The sequence below is a fragment of the Callithrix jacchus genome, chromosome 5 (genome assembly GCF_049354715.1).
Source record: "Callithrix jacchus isolate 240 chromosome 5, calJac240_pri, whole genome shotgun sequence".
Taxonomy (NCBI): Eukaryota; Metazoa; Chordata; class Mammalia; order Primates; family Cebidae; genus Callithrix; species Callithrix jacchus.
This window is the reverse complement of record NC_133506.1, coordinates 45,487,042-45,508,899: the sequence shown is the minus strand read 5'-3', so window position 1 is coordinate 45,508,899 and position 21,858 is coordinate 45,487,042. Positions and strand designations below refer to the sequence as shown.

The following is a 21,858-nucleotide window of genomic DNA, read 5'->3' as shown; positions in this document are numbered from 1 at the left end:
TAAAATGGAATCAGCCATGTTTCGCCACGAGCAGTGATTCTACAAAGTCACTGATTTTCCCTTTCTAAAGAATGTAGGAGGAGATCACCTGATACCATGTAAATAGACTCCATGATTTTTCTGGGGGTGGGGAGTGTCTCACTCTGTTGCCCAGTCTGGAGTGCAGTGAGGGAATCTTGGCTCACTGCAACCTCCACCTCCTGGGCTCAAGGGATTCTCCCATCTCCGCCTCCCAGCTGGGACTACAGGTGTGCATCACCATGCTCGGCTAATTTTTTGCATTTTTTTGTAGAGACAGGGTTTTACCATGTTGCCCAGGCTGGTCTCGAACTCCTGGGCGTCGGCAATCTTCCCATCTAGACATCCCAAAGTGCTGGGATTACAGGTGTGAGCCACAGCACCCAGCCCTAGATGACTTTATAATCAGAAAAGGTAATCATGACTCTAAATTCTTGCAACCTGTAAGGACTGAGCTTGTCCACCTGATTCTAATCACCAAATGTCTCCCCCTAACCCCATGGTAATGTGTTTGGTGTAGCATCATCCGGTCTTTTTTTTTTTTTTTTTTTTTTTTTGAGTTGGATTCTCGCTTTGTCACCAGGCTGGAGTGCAGTGGTGCAATCTTGGCTCTCTGCAACCTCCACCTCCCAGATTCAAGCAATTTTCTTGCCTCAGCCTCCTGAGTAGCTGGGACTACAGGTGTGCACCACCACACCCAGCTAATTTTTATATTTTTAGTACAGATGCAAATTACTTCAGCGGTTTCACCATGTTGGCCAGGGTGGTCTCAATCTCGACTTCGTGATCTGCCCTCCTCAGCCTCCAAAAGTGCTGAGATTACAGGCGTGGGTCACCATGCCTGGCCTATCCAGTCTTACATAAGGGCTTTGGAAACCAGCCTACAAATGCATTTCACCTGAGGCTTTTTAAAAGCTACAGATTTCCTGGCCCCACCAATTAGAATCTCTAAGGTAGGGGCCTGAGAATAGATTTTGTAGCAAGTGCCTCCCAGGTAATTCATCTCTTCAGGCCAAATTAGGGAATCACCTCACTTCATAGTAGTGTTTAGTCATTAAACATTAACAGCTAGTCTTCTGGGGTGGGGTGAGGCCCTGGAAGGTCTTGAGACAAACAATAGTGACACTGGTAGCTCGCACTGATTAAGCACTTAGATTGTGCCATGCCCGGGATTATTACTAAATTCCACAACTCTATAAGGAAGACATTTATTAGCCCCATTTACAGATAAGAACAAACGGATTAGAATAACTTGTCCAAGGTCAAGCTGGTGAGTGATCAGCTGACCCCTAGATCAGCTAGTAAGTGTGGATGCTGGGAATAGGAGACGCCATGCAGTCTGGGCTGAGGACTATACATCTAATCACACCTCTGCACTGTAATATCAAGTCTCACTTCCTGTCCTGGACAAATTACTTCAGCTTCTCTGGGCTCCATTCCCGCATCTGTAAAGATAATGCTATTTAGTATCCCTCCACCAACACTGGCTAACATAATTCCATTAGATCCACTCTCCTGGAGCAACTGAATGCTTGATCGCCTTTCAGGGCCCAAAGCGGGGAGGATTAAATCAAAATTACCACCAGGAACCAGGGATGAAAATAATTACCATCATTGTTGCTATACATGTATTCATGGGGCCCAGCTGAGCCCTGCATAGGACATTCCGCAGAAGACACTGCAGAAGGCCAGGGAGTAACAAGGAACAAAAGGACCACATTGAGGACCTGGCAGGTCAGACCCCACCTGGCAGTGACCATCTTGCCTGCCCACCTGTCTTGCCCTGTCTGCCTTCCAAGTTCCGGCTTCATGTGCTTCCGGTTTGAGGCCCCGCCTCCCTGTGGTGATGGACAACGAGAGGCCAGAGCCTCGGGATGACACCGCCCACTTCAGGCTCTCCTTACCACTGCACCGGACTCCTTCCAGGGTGGACAAGCTGCCATGGAAAGAAAGCAATCGTTGCAAAAAGTTCCCCTTTTTGTTTTGTTTTGTTTTCTTTGATATGCAGTCTCGCTCTGTCACCCAGGCTGGAGTGCAGTGGCGCGATCTCGGCTCACTGCAACCTCCACCTCCTGGGTTCAAGCAATTCTCCTGCCTCAGCCTCTGGAGTAGTTTGGGATTACAGGCACCTGCCACCACGCCAGGCTATTTTTTTTTTTTTTTTTTTTTGTAGAGATGGGGTTTCACTGTGTTAGGATGGTCTTGATCTCCTGACCTGGCGTGATCTGCCCACCTCAGTCTCCCAAAGTGCTGGGATTACAGGTGTGAGCCACCACGCCTGGCCCCATAAAAAAATAAGCATTTTAGCCAAATTGAATATAAGAATATAACTCAAAAATATATTTTTGGCCAGAGACAGTGGCTCACATCCATAATCCCAGCACTTTGGGAGGCAGAGGAGAGTCACTTGAGGTCACAAGGAATTTCAGACCAGCCTGGGCAACACAGTGACACCCTGACAAAAAAATTTTAAAAATTAGCTAAGCATGGTGGCACATACCTGTAGTCCCAGGTACTTGAAAGGCCAAGGCAGGAGGATCGCTTGAGCCCAGGGGTTCAAGACCAGCCTAGGCAACATGGTGAAACCTCATTTCTACCAAAATTACAAAAATTAGCTGGGCATTTTTGTGCCACACTACAGGTGGCTACGCCTGTAGTCCCAGATACTGGGGAGGCTAAGGTGGGAGGATTGCTTGAACCCAGGAGGCAGAGGTGGAGTGAGATCATGCCACTGCACTCCAGCCTGGGTGATGGAGCTAGACCCTGTCTCAAAGAAAAAAAAAAAAAACCTGAGCAGATCAGACTTCAAAATCCCACCACCACCACCACACAGTTCCAAGCCTCCATCACCTGCTGCCTGGATTCCTGCAGCTGCCTCCCTCATCTGTTTCCCTCCTATCATTCCTTCACCAAATGCAGCCAGAAGCATCCTTTAGGAGTCTAAGCTGGGTCACGTCACTTAGAATCCACCAATGCTTATTGAGAAAAGCCCAAGGCCTGCCCATGTGTACACAGCCCCTCTGGTCTGCCTTCCACACTGCCCTGAGCTGCCTCATTCTCTCCCTCATTCACTCCACCTTGGCCTTACCAGCTGCCCCCTTGCCACAGGGCCTCAAGTGTAACCCGTGTGTCCTAAGGCCTCTGAACTTGGTTCCCTCTGCAAAGAATGCTCTTCCCCAACACGGTCACTGGGCTTCTTTCTCCCTATTTCATTCAGATCTCAGTTCAAATGTCATTTTCTTGACCTGTTTTGGCATGACAGGGGATTGCATTTCTAGAGGAACATGTTAGACCTCAAAGAAATAGGCACAAATTGCAACTTTCTAGGTAACTGGAGTCCAGGACTCAACTTAGACAAAGGTGGCCTGCAGGGATGTGGGGGAGAAAGAGGCCTCCCAGGTTTCTAGCTTGAGTAGTTAAACCACTGCAAGATGGAATAATACAAAAGAGGGAGGGGCATGGGTGGAGATTGGAGATGCTGAGCGGTCTCAGCTGTATTAAATTTAAGGTTCCAGGGCCGAGTGCAGTGGCTCACACCTGTAATCCCAGCATTCTGTGAGGCCAAGGCAGACGGATCACCTGAGGTCAGGGGTTCCAGACCAGCCTGACAAACATGATGAACCACCTGAACCACCACCTCTACCAAAAATACAAAAATAGCAGGGCATGGTGGTGCATGCCTGTAATCCCAGCTACTTGGAAGGCTGAGGCAGGAGAATCACTTGAACCCAGGAAGCAGGGGTTGCAGTGAGCCGCGATTGAGCCACTGCACTCCAGCCTGGGCAAAAAGGGGAACTCTGTCTCAAAAAAACAAAATAGGTTCCAGGCCAGCCTCAGTGGTTGACACCTGTAATCCCAGCACTTTGGGAGGCCAAGGTGAGAGGAACACCTGAGCTCAGGGGTTCAAGCCCACCCTGGGCAACATAGTGGGACCCCTATTTCTTACTAAAAACAATTAAGGTTCCTACGGGATTGGAATGCAGCTCAAGCAGCCAAATACTACAGTGAGCACCCATGATGCAGCACTGTGCAGGGAGAGCTCTGTATACTTTGCTCCCTGGATTCTAGCATCCTTAAGAGGAAGATACAATTATCCCCATTTCAGAGCAGGAAGACAGGTCCAGAAAGTGTTCGATAGATGCCCCACAGCTAGGGGCAGAGTGCGAACTTAAACACATCCAGGACCTGAAACTTGACCCTACAGAGCCCCTTTCCTACAAGGCCTCAGTGCTGCTGTCATCCGCACGTCTAAAGCCTTGCTATATAGAGTGCTGTCGCTTCTCACCTCCCAGAGCCTCCCAACCATAACAAGTGTTCTTTTTCTTCTTTTTCCAGAGGACAGGCCCCATGAGGCCCAGCTGGTGGTGTCAGCTGAGATTAGAAGCCAGACACAACTCAGCGACAGGCAAGAACTTCCCTCCTAGAAAGAGCAACAATCTTCTGGAGGCTCCCCAGGCCCATGCTGCGGCAAACAGCAGTGAATGAGCACACGTGCCACAGCTTATCGGTGGGATAAGTTATGAAATTTATTTATATTTCACCTTTTAAAAGCCAGAACATTACAAATCTCACTTTCTGGAAAGTCATTTTATTAGAAATACAAGAAGTGCACTTAATACAAGGAAGTAAGTTTCTTGGTGCCACCAGTGAGATGGACGTACACTCACATGCGCTCCCTCAAACAAAAGTTTTGTCAGATTTCCCTCCAGACTTCTGAGATAACCTAAATTCAGGGAGGTCTGAATGAACTTTTTCCAGAAATTACAGTGAGCAAGCTGACCTTAACTTCTGGGTCCTCCCAAGAAATACTAATGAAAGAACTATTTTTTCCAGTAGGCCCCATCTTTGCTGGCTTCTTGGTGTCTGCAGCTCTTCGCTGGCAGGCATGGAGCCCCACAGCAGCAGTTACAAGCCCAAGGCCACTTGCAGCCTCATTAGAGATGTATGCCATCAGAGAACCAACCCATATGCCTTTTGGTCAATCAGAGCTTCTGCTCCTACGGTTTAGGCTGACAGCTTTTGGCCTTATATTAATATTTGTGAAATATGAACTCCAAGCTTCTTGAGCTGTTACTAAAGCAAGTTTTCAGCAACAGCTTTTCATCATGCAATGTGCTGTGCCTCATGAACAATGTCTCGTTAGAACTGACCAGGGGGTGGTACTGGGTTTCCCATAGCTCCTCTCTGCATCTACAAACCAGGTTTTCAAACACATTTTACATGTTGAAACCAGTGTCATAAGGAAAACATTTGTGATAGAAAAACAATACTCAGTTTAACCTAAGTTACCAAGCAGAAGGTAAAAGAACTAGTATCCACTGAGTCCCCAAACCTCTTTCTTCTAATTCATCTGAGGACTCTTTTTTGTGCTTCTAGAACAAGGATGTAGGCAGGCTCCCAAATGTAGAGGTAAACTTGACCGGGTTGTTTAAAACTACTTCATTAATTTGTAAATCAGAACCAAAAAGCTCTGGCCCTCCCACTTCTTAGCTGACCCTCCTTCCCACTTATGGATAAACAGACTTTAATTTCCCTAACCTAGAAACACTTCCACCAAAAATATATGGTTATACCTTATCCTAAAAAGGCACCATGCAGGCATTTAAGACTGAACCAGTGAACTCTAAGGATGTGTAGTAACAGGAAGATATCACTAATCAAAACTTCCAGCATCAAATGGTGCAAAACCCCAAGAGGACTGGTGACATGTATCCTGGGATGGAACCCAGCTTCTGGCAACCCCACAACCCAGCGAGAGCTTCCGCTCTGGCCAGGTGCATGGCTGCCAGAGTCCACACACCTCGGGGACAAGGAAAGGAAACACTTGCTTCATTGTGCTATTCATGACCCAGAAAAGGTGCTGGCTGGCTTGGGGGACCCAAGAGATGAATAGGGGATGGGAGGAATGAGTGGGAAACAAGAGGTGGAGAGGCTAGATTCTCTTCCACGGGAGGAGGCATAAGTTCCTGGAAGTAGCCGAGAACCAATATGAACTTGACCACATGGCAAACAAGGTGAACAGTAGGGGAAGACAGCTTTGGCAAGAGCCCAAAGGGAAAAGGATGGCTGACCTTGGGACCCATTTCCCCTGTCAGAAGTGACGCTGTCCCAGTGCCATTGCTCATTTTCAGGTCTGCTGAACAGTTAAAGTACAGGAATCATAGGTTTCACGTTTAATACATTATGGAAGCCCTGGAACATGAGACAGACAGCAAGCACAGACTCTGCTCACTGGTCGATGATGGAGCGCTGCAACACCTGATTCATCATGTCCTCTTCATCAACATCGTAATCCTAAGGGAAAAACAGACATGCAGCCTCAGCAACTGTTCCCAGATGCAAAGACTGGCCTTCAGTAGGAGAAACAGGACATCCCAGCAACTGGATCTGGAGCAGGCTGCCAGCGACCAGATCCCAGATGCAACTGTTTATGATGCTAGCTATATAACTCTGGGAAAATTACTTAATCTGTCTCTGCTGCATTTGTTTTTGTTTGTTTGAGATGGAGTCTCACTCTGTCACCCAGGCTGGAGTGCAGCGGCATGATCTTGGCTCACTGCAGCCTCTGCCTCCTGGGTTCAAGGGATTCTCCTGCCTCAGCCTCTCAAGTAGCTGGGACTACAGGCATGTGCCATCACGCCCAGCTAATTTTTGTATTTTTAGTAGAGATAGGGTTTCACCATTTGGCCAACGTGCTGGGAATACAGGCGTGAGCCACTGTGCCCAGCCAGTCTGCTGCCTTATTCTTAAATGAAGATAAGGATGCCTCCCTTAAATGGGGATTGAGAGACCCAGACAAAACATGAATGGAGCCTGACACAGACCAAGTGCTCAGAAAGTTTAATTAAGTTTGTCATAACAGAGCACACAGATGCACTGAGCTGAAGGGTCGTTTCTGAGAGGTGGATTCAGCGCCCAGTAAAGAATAGGTTTTTTTGTTTTTTTTGTTTTTTTTTTAAGAGCCATACAGTACAGCAGAAACTATAGTGCAACTAGCCTTCTTTAATGAAGCATTTTAAGGAATTACATTCATCTGTATAACATCAACAAAAAGGGCAGTTATTCTGAAGTCTGAGTTTCAGACACTCTCAGACTAAGCATATTCTTTATGACAACTTAGGAAAGAGCTTTCTTTCTTAAGATACTGAAATACAGCCATTAAGACCAAACACTACTCTAAAATCCTAACTTGACATCTATATATGTAAGTATGAAGTTTACTTGATATAGTTGGCAAAATTTACCTATTCCTATAATGCCAAGACAACAGTGTGCCACCCAGCTCTAGAGAAAGAATATAAACCTGACAGCCATGTTTGGCTAGTGGATATATGCTATTTGACCTGAAGTATTTTTTAAGATGATTAAAACCTGTGAAACTTCCTATGAGATTTTCATGTGCTGCTGGGGCATGGTGGGGGCAAAGAAGACAGACAATGGTGCACCTGCATTTCCACAGGAAAACAAGGGGTGGAAGTGATGGCAGCACAACGAGCCGGGCATCATCTGGCTTATAAATCCTCAGAAGGATTATTTCCATTATGGTCCCCATGGACATCTAAGTTTAAGCCTCCCTAGCCCAAATTCTTTTTCTTTGTGACGGAGTTGCTCAGACTGGAGTGTAGTGGCATGATCACAGCTTACTGCAACCTCCGCCTCCTGGGCTCAAGAGATCCTTCTGTCCCAACTCTCTCAAAGTAGCTGGGACTACAAGGAGGACCCACCACACCTGGCTAATTTTTGTATTTTTTGCAGAGATGAGGTTTTACCACGTTACCCAGGCTGGTCTCAAACTCCTGAGCGCAAGTGACCCACCTGCCTCAGCCTCCCAAAGTGCTAAGATTATAGGTATGAACCACCACACCTGACCCCAAACCAAGTTCTATAACAGGCAGAAATTATATATACCACAAGAAAGTAGACAAAAAATTGGGGGCAGGGCTAGAAGATGAAGGAGCAAGCATCACTGTCTCCGTCTCAAAGAGTGACCAGATCATCATCATCTTTTTTTTGAGACGGAGTTTCCCTCTTGTTACCCAGGCTGGAGTGCAATGGCGCGATCTCGGCTCACCGCAACCTCCGCCTCCTGGGTTCACGCAATTCTCCTCCCTCAGCCTCCTGAGTAGCTGGGATTACAGGTGTGAGCCACCATGCCCAGCTAATTTTTGTATTTTTAATAGAGACAGGGTTTCACCACGTTGACCAGGATGGTCTTGATCTCTTGACCTCGTGATCCACCTGCCTCGGCCTTCCAAAGTGCTGGGATTACAGGAGTGAGCCACTGCGCCCAGCCCAGATCATCTTCTTAAATGTCACTCTGGGCCAGGCACGGTGTCTCACACCTATAATCTCAGCACTTTGGGAAGCTGAGGAGGGTGGATCAGGTGGTCAGGAGTTCAAGCTCTTCCTGGCCAACACAGTGAAACCCCATCTCTACTAAAAATACAAAAAATTAGCTAGGCATGGTGGCGCATGCCTGTAATCCCAGCTACTCAGGAGGCTGAGGCAGGAGAATTGCCTGAACCCAGGAGGCGGAGGTTGTGGTGAGCCGAGATTGCACCATTGCACTCCAGCCTGGGTAACAAGAGCAAAACTCCGTCTCAAAAATAAATAAATAAATAAATAAATGTCATCTGCCTGGCCCATAAATAGAAACTGTGTAGTTGCCATTCCAGGGACTGGAAGCACATCACATCAGTGACAAAGTTCAACACTGGAGGCCTCCAGTTCCCCTTGAGAAGAATGAAATAGCCGTGCTATTCCCCCAGGGGTGGGATCATAGCCCATGGTCCAGACTTACCACAAAAGTGTCATAAGAAAACCGGTGCCGGCGCTGGATGTGCTCTCTGAAGTTGGCGCTGCGGTAGTTGGGGTCTCCCCAGGGCATTGAGGCACATATCGGACAAACCTTTCAACAGAAAAGCAAGGTCTTAGGCACCCAATGTCCAAGCTGGCACCAGCCCTCTGTGGCCTGTGTCTGACCTCCTTTCTTGCAGGACAGCTTTCCTGACATACCGTCCAGGGCCAGGTCACTCCTTCCTGTGCACATCAGTAGCCCAGAAGACACTGCGAATTTCCTACTCAAGTCAAATGACATGTGGGAGTGGGTAAAGGCTCAAATCATGATACCACCCTTTCCAATTCCCTACTGTAGGCAGAGAAGTGAGTCAGCCTGGTGGGGGGCCTAGAATGGCCTTCCATCCCAGCACACAAGACGATCCAAAAGCACAAGAAAACCAAGTGAATAATCCAATGAGTGATGTCCCAGGGAAGCAAAACACAGCCTTACATGCATCTTAACAAAGGAAATGCTGAGGCGAGAGGGATCAGGCTGAAATGCCCTCACACAAAACATCGATTTGGATTTTGAAGACCGGAAGGTATTTGGAAAGGCAAAGAGAACACGAAAGGGTGCTCCAGGCCAGGCGCAGTGGCTCACGCCTGTAATCCCAACACTTTGGGAGGTCGAGGCAAGCGGATCACCTGACACCAGGAGTTTGAGATCAACCTGGCCAACATGGTGAAACACGTCTCTACTAAAAATACAAAAATTAGCCACGTGTGGTGGCAGGTACCTGTAATCCCAGCTACTTGGGAGGCTGAGGCGGGATAATCACTTGAACCCTGAAGTGGAGGTTGCAGTGAGCTGAGATTGCACCACTGCACTCCAGTCTGGGCAACAGAGACTCCATCTCAAAACAAAACAAAACAAAATGGTGCTCCAGAAGAGATACAGCAGCATGGGGCCAAGGAGGTGGCAGTTACTGTCAATACACACAACCAGACCAGTGACTGTGGAAAACTCATGCCAGGGAGAAAGAGGACCTAAGTGCCCTCACTTAAAGGTGGAACCCTACTCCACAGCAAGGAGGATACAGTGATAAAGGGGACTGACAAGAGAGAAATCTGGGATGGTGGGAGTCTAAGTGGAAGAGGTGGGCAGGCAGCTCTAACTGTGGAGCGAGAACACAGGGCAAGAATAGAGACTGAAAAGGAGATGGCTTCCAAAGGGAAGGGTGACACGCAGAGTTAAGAACCTGCAGAAGGAGAGGAAGACAGAACAGAGGGCCAAAGGCTAAAGGAAGAGAAGGCCTCAACAGAGAAAACATAATCAGAGGGATTTCAGGAAGCCAAAGGAGGGGGAAAAAAAAGACAAAAAATTAGGCCGCCGTACCAGAAACCAGAACAGTTCAGCAATAACATTATCCATCAAAATTGTGGGTGCAAGTAACATTTAATCAAGTCAATCCATATCTAAGACTTTACCTTATAAACATACATAAACATAGGCAAAGATGGTTCTCAAAATGGCCAGTTCTATCTTAAGATTTAGGGTAGAGAAATAAAGAATGCTATCAGACTTAAGAACAGCATTGATAGCTGCCTTAGTATTCTCACAAAAGCTCACTAAAATTCTAAAATCTCTGCACCACTGTTTATAGCAATGGAGCTGAAGGCTGCCCATACAACAGAGTACGTAGTTCAAGAGAAGCAGTATGAGATAAATGGAAAAATTAAAACCAGAGGAAGTATACACTGAACTATAACAAAAGACCTGGTCTGTTAATCACATTAAGGGAGAAAGGTAATGCTGAAATGGAACCAATATTTTTGTGGGGCGGGGCGGGGGGAGTCTTGCTCTGTTGTCCAGGCTGGAGTGCAGTGGTACAATCTTGGTTCACTATAATTTCTGCCTTCCGGGTTCAAGCAATTCTCCTGCCTAAGCCTCCTAAGTAGCTGGGATTACAGGTACATGCCACCATGCCTGGCTATTTTTTGTATTTTTAGTAGAGATGGAGTTTCACCAGGTTGGCCAAGCTGGTCTTAAACTCCTGACCTCAAGTGATTTACCAGCCTCAGCCTCCCAAAGTGCTGGGACTACAGGCAAGAGCCACCATGCCTAGCCTACATTTTTTTTTTTCTTTTGAGATGGAGTCTCGCATTATCACCCAGGCTGGAGTGCAGTGGCTCGATCTCCGCTCACTGCAACCTGTGCCTCCAGGGTTCAGAGTCCCCTGCCTCAACATCCTGAGTAGCTGGGACTACAGGTACGTACCACCACACCTGGCTAATTTTTTTTTTATTTTAGTAGAGACAGGGTTTCACCATGTTGGCCAGGATGGTCTCAATCTCCTGACCTCCTTGGCCTCCCAAAGTGCTGGGATTACAACAGGTGTGAGCCACTGCGCCCGGCCAAACAACATTTTTTTTTTAAAGGAGACTATATGCCAGTCGGTGATAGCTGAGTATAATGTCCAAGGACTGATAAGCCCTTTCCTGATAATTTCACCTAAATCCTCTTTACCCACAACTCCAAAAATAAAACAGCAGCTTCATGGAGGAGAAATCTGGTGGATACCAAGGGATCCAAGTTAATGTTACCAATAAAACGACCAACAGACATCACATGACTTAATGTGGCACTCAGAGGACAGAGAACTCATGTACCATCCCTGCCTCTGCCCTGGGGGGAGGGGGAAATTGCTATGAAGGACATTATAATTGTTAAAATTAAAACATACATTTCACATTAGATATTAGATTGTATCAATGTTAAACTTCTTGAATATGATTAATTATACAAACGAAAATGTAATTTTCCAAGAAAACATTCTTGTTCTCAGGAGATATATACTCCTGTATCAGGGTGTAAAAAGGGTCATGGTATCTGTAGCTTATTCCCAGATGGTCAGCAAAAAATGTGTATTAGAGAGCATGGTTAAGCAAATATGGTAAAATGTTAACAATTTGTGAATCTAGGTGAAGGGCACACAGGAGTTCATTCTACTAATCCTGTCATTTTTCTCCAAGCTTGATCCTTTCTCATAATAAAGTTTAAAAGAAAAAAAGTTACTCTTACCACAGATTTGGTATCCGTGCTATGGAATAATTTGCAGTGCTCCACAAGTCCTTCCTGATCAAAGTTCTTCTCAGGACAGTAAGGACAAGGAAAGGTGTAACGGTTTGGAATATTCCTGGGAGGTAAAAGGCAGGAAAAAAGAAAAATTCTCTGTGAGGACCTTTCCATTAAACTTCAACCCCAGTACACTCCAAAAAGGAGCCAAGCTCACCGAATGTGTAATGACAAGAACACTGATGATCACTCCAGACTCAGGTCACGTTTTGAAAATAATAACTCAGTTGGCCGGGTGTGTTGGCTCACACCTGTAATCCCAGCACTTTGGGAGGCCAAGGCAAGGTGGATCACCTGAGGTCAGGAGTTCAAGACCAGCCTGGCCAACATGGTGAAACCCCATCTCTACTAAAAAATATAAAAATAAGCCAGGTGTGGTGGTGGGTGCCTATAATCCCAGCTACTTGGGAGGCTGACGCAAGAGAATCGCTTGAACCCAGGAGACAGAGGTTGTAATGAGCAGAGACTGTGCCATGGCACTACAGCCCAGACAACAGAGCAAGACTCCATATCAAAAAAAAAAGAATAGTTCAGCTAACATGTGAAGTGAACACCAGAGTCCAGGGTCCTCCCTTGAATACTCCCCCAAAACACTTTTATCAGCTTTAGTCAGCACAATTCATACAACTCATACAACTAAACCCCTGGGCATGCCACGTGCCCAAGCTCTTTGTATTAATAGCAAGAGACGATCTCCACCTAAAGGGAGACTGAATCATTTACCTTGGCTGAAGAGATGCATCCTTAGTGGTGGCCTTCACACCTTCCATGATGTAATTCTGGTATTTAGAACAAGTAGCCACGTGGGCCCGGATCTTGGATAGGAAGAACTCAAATAAGAAGAATCAGAGCCCACAAGTTAGTGAGGACCTTATAAGAGGCCAAATACAGTCCCAAAACAAAGGTACAATAAAATCTAGACCTATACCACCCTGGCAAATAATCTCACCAGACTCCTGACTAAGCTGATGGGGCTGAAATCCTGATTATTGCAGCTTTTCCACTAATACCAAGGCTGCTATTTTATTCGACTAAATCAGGATATCTCCTTCCACTCTAAAACTACTCTCTTAGAGGTTTGCTCCTATTCATGATACACTGTCTGCTCACAGACAAGCTCCAAATCTAGGATGTTTTAAAAAGTTTTCTATACTAGAATTTAAATTAGTCTCCTTACAGCAAGCCAAAAACCACACTCTGTTATGTGCAGCAGAGAAAAGTGATCATTTAGCTAAAATGTATAAAAGCCACTAACCCTGGTTAAAGCATCAATCACCAGAGTGTGAGAAATAATCTTAAAAGAAGTAAAATCTGAATTCTCTCTTTTTGAGACAGTCTCGCTCACTCTGTTGCCCAGGCTGGAGTGCACTGACACCAACTCAGCTCACTGCAACCTCCGCCTCCCAGGTTCAAGTAATTCTCCCACTTCAGCCTCCTGGGCATGCCCAGCTAATTTTCATATTTTTAATAGAGATGGATTTTCACCAGGTGAGGCTGGTCTCAAATTCCTGACCTCAAGTGACCTGCCTCTCTCAGCCTCCCAAAGTGCTGGGATTACAGGCATGAGCCACCACACTTGGCTCAACCTTTCATATAAAATCTAGGCTGTGTAACTATAAATCAGAAAGAGAGGAAAACCCAGAGAACAGTGCTTCATTACAGGTTTTCTAAAAAGCGTTTTAAGAATTGAAGATTCCCAACTGGGGCAGGGAAGAAAAATAAAATAAAGAATTGAAGAGGGAAGATAAAGGAAAGAAAAATATTTTTAGAGGTATACCAACAATATAATAACTAATATTAAAAATGGAGAAAAGCAAAAGCACACAGTAAAACAGACAAAAAGCCCATCATGGGCTGAGTGCAGGGGCTCACACCTGTAATCCTGAGGGAGGCTGAGGTGGGTGATCGCTTTGCATTCCAAGTTCGAGATAAGTATGGGCAACATGCAAAACCCTGTCTCTACCAAAAATACAAAAAAATTAGACAGGCATGGTAATACATGCCTGTGGTCCCAGCTACTTGAGAGGCTGAGGTGGGAGGATGGCTTAAGCCTGGAAGGCAGAGGTTGCAGTGGGCTGAGACCATGCCCTTGCACTCCAACCCAGGCAACAAGAGCCAGACTCTACCTCAAAAAAAAAGAAATACCCCAAAACCCTATTGTGCATGCATAAAGAAAGATGAAGGCAGTAGGAAATTGTATTTCAGTATCTTGAGTTTCTAAAAGGAAACTTTGGAGGGGGGAAAAATGTTCCAACATTTGAGCTCCTGCTTACTATGATGACTGTCTCACTTCCAGCTAAAGAATTTGACTGGCCGGGCGCAGTGGCTCATACCTGTAATCCCAGCACTTTGGGAGGCTGAGGCGGGGGGGAATCACAAGGTCAAGAGATTGAGACCATCCTGGCCAACATGGTGAAACCCCATCTCAACTGAAAATACAAAAATTAGCTGGGCATGGTGGTGTACTCCTGTAATCCCAGCTACTTGGGAGGCTGAGGCAGGAGAATCGCTTGAACCTGGGAGGCAGAGGTTGCAGTGAGCTGAGATCCCACCACTGCACTCCAGCCTGGCCACAGAGCAAGACTCCAACTCAAAAAAAACTTGACTTTAAGCTACCAACTGAGAAAACCCCCATTTTGTTTACCTTTTCTGTAGAAACTGGGTCCACTATATTGCTCAGGCTGCTTCGCTAATTCCTGGGCTCAAGCAATCTTCCCACTTCAGCCTCCTGAGGAGCTGGGACTACATGCATACATTACACCCAGCTAGTTTTGTTTGTTTTGGTATATACAGAGTCCCACTATGTCGCCCACCCTGGTTTCAAGCTCCTGAGCTCAAATGATTCTTCTGCCTTGGCCTCTCCAAGTGCTGGGATTACAGGCACGAGTCACTGTGCCGTGTGAAGCCCCCAATTAAGAGACAGGAAATAGCCCTACTATGCATCCCTAATACTAAATAACTGTGAAAGGTCAGTTTCATTAACACTATGGTCATTCACACTTAAGTGTTAAAAATAATGAAACTGACATGCAAGGCTGTCTAATATGTAAGAGAAAAAAACCTGAAAGTAGAAAAAAGTTGGGAATGATTGTATATTTAAAGAAGTGAAAAAAAAAGTTGAAGAAATATAGTGTGATCTTATTTTGCAAAAATCCTACAATTGTGTTGGTAAAAATTCCCTATCTGTGTTTGTCAAAGGATAGAAAATGTTACATAGCCTTTGAGATAGAACCACTTTTTTTTTTTTTGAGATAGGGTTTGGTCCAGGCTGGGGTGCAGTAGCACAATCTCAACTCACTGCAACCTCTGCCTCCTGGGCTCAAGCCATCCTCCCACCTCAGCCTCCCAAATAGCTGGGACTACAGGTGCACACCACCATGCCCTGCATTTTTTGTATTTTCAGTAGAGCCAAGGTTTCAGCATGTTGCTCAGACTGGTCTAGAACTCCTGGACCTAAGCAATTCACCTGCCATGGCCTCCCAAAGTGTTGGGATTACAGGCATGAACCACCCTGCCAGGCCTTAAATTGAACTATTTTTGAAGTAATCTCTGGAATGAGGAACAAGCCTGTATTACTGTATATTTTTGTATGGTCCAGAATTTAAAAAATTTTAATGATTCTAAAATCAATAAAGCCATGTATATCTCTTGGAAAACAGGACAACAGTATTTCTCCTTTCCAGTAGCAGTTATAACAGGTATGAAAATAAATATACTTGACTCTGATTATACAAGAGCATGGATGCATTTCAAATGTTAGCTATTGTTATTATAATCCAATGATTTCATATTGACTTTTTAAAAGAGACAGAGTCTTGCTGTCAACCAGGCTGGAATGTAGTGGCATGATTATAGATTACTGTAATCCCAAACTCCTGGGCTCAAATGATCCTCCTGCCTTTGCCTCCTGAGTAGCTGGACCTACAGGTACATACCACCACACCTGGCTAATCTGATTTTTTTTGCAGAGATGAGGTCTCAACTAGGTTGCCCAGGCTGGTCTCCTAACTCCTAGCCTCAAGCTATCCTCTTGCCTCGGACCCCTAAAGAGCTGGGGTTACAGGCATGAGCCACTGTACCTGGTCCTCATATTGACCTTTATATCATGATTCCTGTTAAGTGCTAAAAAGCTGAACCATTAAATTTTTATATCTAATGATATAGATTACAACACTTCCCCTCAAATGCATTAAAAGAGTTAAGTTTGAGTCACTGACTTCATTTTTTAAAGAATCATGAAATATCATTATCATTTTATTCTAATTAAAATGATATATAATGCTTTGGAAAAAAAATTCTTTTTTTTTTTTTTTTTTTTGAGTCTCACCCTGATGCCCAGGCTAGAGTACAGTGGCATGATCTTGGCTCACTGTAACCCCGCCTCCTGGGTTCAAGTGATTCTCCTGCCTCAGCCTCAGACTCCTGAGTAGCTGGGATTACAGGCATGAGCCACCATGCCCAGCTAATTTTTGTATTTTTAGTAGAGATGGGGTTTCACCATGTTGGCCAGGCTGGTCTCGAACTCCTGACCTCAGATGACCCACCCGCATTGGCCTCCCAAAGTGCTGGGATTACAGGCGTGAGCCACTGTGCCTGGCAAAAATTGATCTTTTATAGGAAAAAACTGGGATAACTGATTTCTACGGCTTTCAAAGCTAAAACATACACTTAACCAACTCTTTAAAAAGGAAACAAACCAGTAGGGTTATGAAAACAAACCAGCACAGCCATCAGCACAAGTAACTGGCATGCATGCGTGCTGTTAGTGACCTAGTCATGCTCTAACTTCAGAAACAGCACTGTATATTTCACCCCATCTTATCATGGAAAGACATGGACTCTTCCACATTACTTCCACATACATTCTTACGGCAGCCATGGCAAGAAGTCTCTGTGCTCTCGATCTGCCGCTCGAGCTCCACGGCTCGGACGCCAGGTGCCAGAGCGCTGCGACACACCCCACAGACAGGCTTCTTCGGCTTCAGACATTCCTGCAGGCATGCAGAGCAAAAGCTAGAACAAGACATACAGAGAACCTCCGTCACGCATCATGGAGACAAGACAACAAATATGGATCAACTTTTAAAAAGACGTCAATGGATAATGGAGTAAAAACAACTTGCTCTCTTCTCCCAATTCAAATACAAAGTCCTTCCAGGCCAGAAAAATTGAGGAATAAAAGTGGACTACAAAGAACACACAACTGCAAGAATAAACGCAAACTCCTGTGATACACGGTGAAAGGTGTTAAGGTTGAGGCCTCAAGCCTTAGGTCCTGCCACTGAGGGATCTCAGTGGGGTTTAGAATCTCTGTTTTTTCCTTTGTGAAATGAAGAGAGTAGTACCTACCTCTAGGATTGCTGGGAGGACGCAGTTTGTATAGCAGACCCCTGGCAGAGTGTCCAGCATGTACCAATGCACCATAAATGGGAGCTGCTATCATTAGAGGTGAAGGCAAAGCGCTTTGGAAACATAAGGGGAAAAGCAACTAGCTATGACCTGAGAAGGAAAGGGCTAAGACTGCAGACAGTGTCTTTGATCAGCCTTAAAAGAGTTCAGCTGGATCCTCTGTAGTTCGTGAACGTGATGACTGGGTGTTCGTGCACATGTGTGAGATGTCCCACCCTTGAACCTTGTTACAGACGTTGGTCCATTACCCATCTGACACTTGAAAAAAAAAGAGGTCAGCCAGCAGAGGAAAGAAAGACTATTCTAGGCCTAATTTAGGCTTAAAATTCATTATGTACCTGAGGAAATAATAATCTAACAGACTTTTCCACAGAGCAGAAGTTTAAAGCAAGATATTAACAAGACAAGACCAAATCCAAGTTTCAGAAAAACATCTCTGTGCTATCATGGAAAACAAGTTTTCTTGTTGTTGTTAGTTTTGTTGTTTGTGTTTTTTTTTTTTTTTTGAGACAGTCTCACTCTGTTGCCCAGGCTAGAGTGCAATGGCACAATCTTGGCTCACTGTAACCTCCACCTTCTGGATTCAACCGATTCTCCTGCCTCAGTCTCCCAAGTAGCTGGGATTATAGGCGCCTGCCACCGCATCCGGCTAATTTTGTATTTTTAGTAGAGACGGGGTTTCACATGTTAGCCAGGCTGGTCTCCAACTCCTGACCACTGGTGATCCACCCACCTCAGCCTCCCAAAATGCTGGGATTACAGACATAGGCTACCACGACCCGCCATGTTGTTAGTTTTTTTAGGTGAGGAGATGAGAAGAGACAAAGCAAAAACCAAACAGATGGCTAAAGGCAGAGGATTGTGAGGGCCTGACTAAAGCAGTAGAGGATGAATTCAGGAAATGGCTCAGACGGAATCGGGACTTGATAACTTACTGACTTTAAAGAAAAGAAGGAAAGTCAAAGATGACTGAGTTTCTATCCTGAAGCCTAGGCAGATGTCGACGCTGAGATACTGCATACAGAAAGAATGGAGAAGACACCCTGGGCTACTTACCTAACCTGATAGATTAAGACAGTATAACCCAATCTGCCAGAAAGAACTAAGGATGTATAATAAAAGGCAATTTTCTGAACACTTGACCACTTTCTACTGCCTCTAAGAATCTCCTTCCTCTCTGTCATTAAGTTAGATGTCAATGCTGTTAGGAATTCCAGATCAGGTTCAGAGGTGAGAGAATCTACTCATTTGCCACTGAGGGCAGAGTGGAAACTTGACAAAGCCCTGTTCTCATGAAACTTACATTCTAGAGTGAAGGGAAACACAAATGTTAATTTCAGATAGTGATAAAATATATGAAGGAAATATGGCAAAGAGACCAGCTGGGGTGATCACAGAAAGCTGCTTCTGAGGAGTTGGCATTTGAGCTGGGTGGGACCCAATTACGAGGACAGTCACAGATCTGGGTGCAGAACTCCACACCGAGATGATGCCAAACACAAATGAGCACTGGAAAGACAGGCAGGCAGGCAGGCCTTGGGAGCCACAATGTGGTAGACCATGGCGAGAAGGGCAAGCGATGAGGCAGCAGAGACAGGCAGGGCCTTGCGGTCATCACTTGTGTTGCCTCTTCACAAAGGCAGATCACAAGAGGAACCCAAGAGACCGCCGAGGGTCCAGTGAGTATAGTGGAACCGAACCCAGCATGCAGATAAAAGCAGCCTGAAGTCTCTTCTCAAGCACATACATAGGTGGTACAGCTCATCTATCAAATGTTCACGAGCCACTTTGTGCCTGAGACACACCCAAACCACCAAACTGCTTTTGAACTGCTCAAATATCCTGGGCTGGCTTTTCAATTTCTATTTCCTACTTATGGGCCCCTTTCTAGTTCAGCCTTCTGACACTCACCCCAGTCCAGTGCTAGAAAGAAATTCCCCTCTTGTGCACCCAGCCAGCTGCCCTTTTCCAGCTGTATTATCCTAGATTGGAGAATGCAGTCATTCAGGGCTTGAAATACAGTTTTATAAAAATCCAATGCCCCAGCCAGAGTTGCAGTAATGTTCAAGTTTCCAAGCACAAAAGGTAAAAATCAACTAGGCACAGCAGAAAGCACTTGGCTCCAGCTAAGGGGCTAGAGCTAAGTCAGGCTGCCCTCACAGAGGTGCTCCCATCTGTCTTCAATTTGCACTGAACTGCTCAGCACGTGGGGCTAGGACAGTGAGTATAGGGAAAAGCCAAGGTTTGAATCCCAGTACAACTCCTTGCCCTCTGACCTAGGAAACGTTCACCTAGCTCAAGGAAACCTCAAATTTTGCTGCTCTTCATTTAGCAAACTGTGCCAAGTCTAACCTTTTTACAAATGTTAATAGTAAATGAAATCCACTGAATTAATCCAAAAGTAGGTAAGTCTGAGCCAAGGATAAACGGATTCAATGAAAAAGCTAGCTAAAGACTTCAACTCTAGTGAAGTTTGCTTCCACCACTAATTTCTTAGTTTATTCAACCATTACCTGATCACTCACCCCAGACAGAGGTGTGATCCCTGAAATACCCTCCTACTTGCAGAAGGAATTTTTACAGTAGTTTGACCGGTACTTATTTATAATCAATTCACTGAACTGTAAAACTCAGAAGGCAGTCACCTTTCTACTTTACTCCAAGATCTGGCACACAGAGGGCATTCCAGTCAGTTGAGGGGCAAAAAACATACGGCCACTCCTTCATGAGCTGTAAGCAAGAAGGAAGTTAAGCCCCAGAAAGGAAGTGGGGGAAGTAATTTAGACAGGAATGGTGTTTGGTGAGGTAACTTAACCTGGGACTTGAAGCCTGAGAAAATTAAAAAGAGTTCCAGGCTAACTGAACTGGAAAGAGGAATAGCCTAAAGCTACATGAAGAAGCAAAAAGCAGCCAGTGCGGCTGGGAGCCTTTGCCAGGTGCCAACCACTGTTCTCCGGAGTAACAAAACAGTCACCTGAAGTCCATCTGGGAAGAGTTAGGACACGATGAGCCTTCCTTAAGTGAGCCTCGGACCCTCAGTGTATTCACCTGTAATATGGCTACGAACCCTACCCCGCTGCAGGGTGGTTACAGAATAACGGCCATGAAGTGCAATGGCTACTGTGCCTGCTGCCTAGTGAAGGGGTCCCAAGACCAGTGCCAAGCTGATCCCACAATAAACACCGAGAGAGGCCGGAGGAAAAGCCAATTCTCAGAGGCAAGAAGCAGGTGGCCACGTTGCCTACAATTTTTTTTCAGCTCACGTGTGTTTGTGCATCTAATGGAACAAGGCTTAGATTCAAATCCGCCAACCTCGAAAGCCCCGGCCACAGCCCAGGACCTGGACTGGACATTTTTACACATATCTACTTTAATCACCATAACCAGTCTATTCACAGTATTCAGGTCATGAAGGCTTCATTGGAAATCGAAAGAAACAAACCTCCTACACAGGAAGTAGAGAACGCTAACAATCCGTCTGCCAACTCCCACCCCCTTTCACAGGTAAGGGCAGACTGGCCAGATCCACATAGACTTCCCTTTTGTTTTAGTCTAGTTCAGCGTTTCTCCCAACTTTACTCCACGTTGGACTAACTCGGCACAGCTAGACACGATGCCAAATGGCCTATGCTTTCAGAGCGACATGGACTAGAAAAGAAACGTCGGCACTCCAAGGCGGACTTCAGAGCCTAAAGTCCTCATAGGGCACGATTTCACTATCTCGTCTGAGAAGGAGACTGACAGGCCGCCGGGTGCACCGCAGGCGCTCAACGGACAGCAGCTGCCCAGCTAAGGGCGGAGGGACTGGATACTTGGGAGTGAGCAGGGCGGAACAGAAGAGTGCCCCGGCAGCTTTCAAGGTCCTTAGGAGCCCTGGGGGGCCCCGCCGGGAGGCCCCTCTGGGTCACCTCTGGCTCCCGCCCCGAGACCCAACTCGTCGGGGCCTCGCTCCTCGGCTCCATTCCCCTCCCAGTCAGGCGCCCCCCTACCAGGCCCGGGTTCGCCGCTTACACGTGTCCGCAGGGCACCTGTACCGGCTTCTCGTACACCTCTAAGCATACGGGACACGTGAAGCGGCCCAGGGGGTCAGCCTCCGCCGCCGACCCCGCCAGCTGCGCAGTACCCTCCCGGCACTGCTGTTGCGCCGCCATTTTGCTGCTCAAGAGCCGCGCAACGGCGGCTGAGGAGGAGTAGGCCGAGGGGGCGGGGCTCGCGGCAGGCGGGCGTGGGGGCGGGGCGCTGTTGGGGGCGGGGCGCTGTTGGGGGCGGGGCTCGTGGGTGGGCCGCGCCTCCCGGCCCCTCTGACCTGAGCGACCTAGAGGCCGAAGGCAATCTGGAAAACGTGGAAGCCAAATCCAAAGGCTGCCAGATTTGTGACGGTCTTTGCGCGTGGACCGCTGTTTTCCAAATGTAAGTCATTAGTTCGGCACCACTTGCACTATCACTAGTTCTCTTCAAATCATTGCTTTTTCCTTAAATTTATTTATTTATTTAATCTATTTTGAGACAAGGTCTTG

At 46.3% G+C, this 21,858-nt stretch overlaps 1 protein-coding gene and 1 non-coding gene across 2 annotated transcripts; one reads left to right on the top strand and one right to left on the bottom strand.

Moving 5' to 3' along the window:
- Window positions 1-4,522: 4,522 nt before the first annotated feature.
- RNF114 (ring finger protein 114) lies at window positions 4,523-21,502 on the bottom strand. The gene is made up of 6 exons (XM_002747665.7): window positions 21,353-21,502; window positions 16,795-16,945; window positions 12,656-12,762; window positions 11,879-11,993; window positions 8,819-8,926; window positions 4,523-6,312 (listed from the first exon to the last, which is right to left on the bottom strand). Exons 1-6 carry the CDS (start codon window positions 21,490-21,492, stop codon window positions 6,247-6,249), a joined length of 687 nt encoding a protein of 228 aa, XP_002747711.1. The 5' UTR covers window positions 21,493-21,502; the 3' UTR covers window positions 4,523-6,246.
- LOC118154401 (small nucleolar RNA U13) lies at window positions 17,496-17,599 on the top strand. The gene has a single exon (XR_004744264.1). It is a non-coding gene; the product is annotated as a small nucleolar RNA U13 (small nucleolar RNA).
- Window positions 21,503-21,858: the final 356 nt, after the last annotated feature.

Excerpts from the sequence above, each read along its gene's own strand:
- RNF114 (XM_002747665.7), bottom strand. The coding sequence starts at position 21,492 with ATGGCGGCGCAACAGCAGTGCCGGGAGGGTACTGCGCAGCTGGCGGGG. Across the intron at positions 8,927-11,878 it reads GCACGGATACCAAATCTGTG|GTTTGTCCGATATGTGCCTC; the intron begins GTAAGAGTAACT and ends TTCTGTTGAAAG. Across the intron at positions 6,313-8,818 it reads TTTCTTATGACACTTTTGTG|GATTACGATGTTGATGAAGA; the intron begins GTAAGTCTGGAC and ends TTTTTCCCTTAG.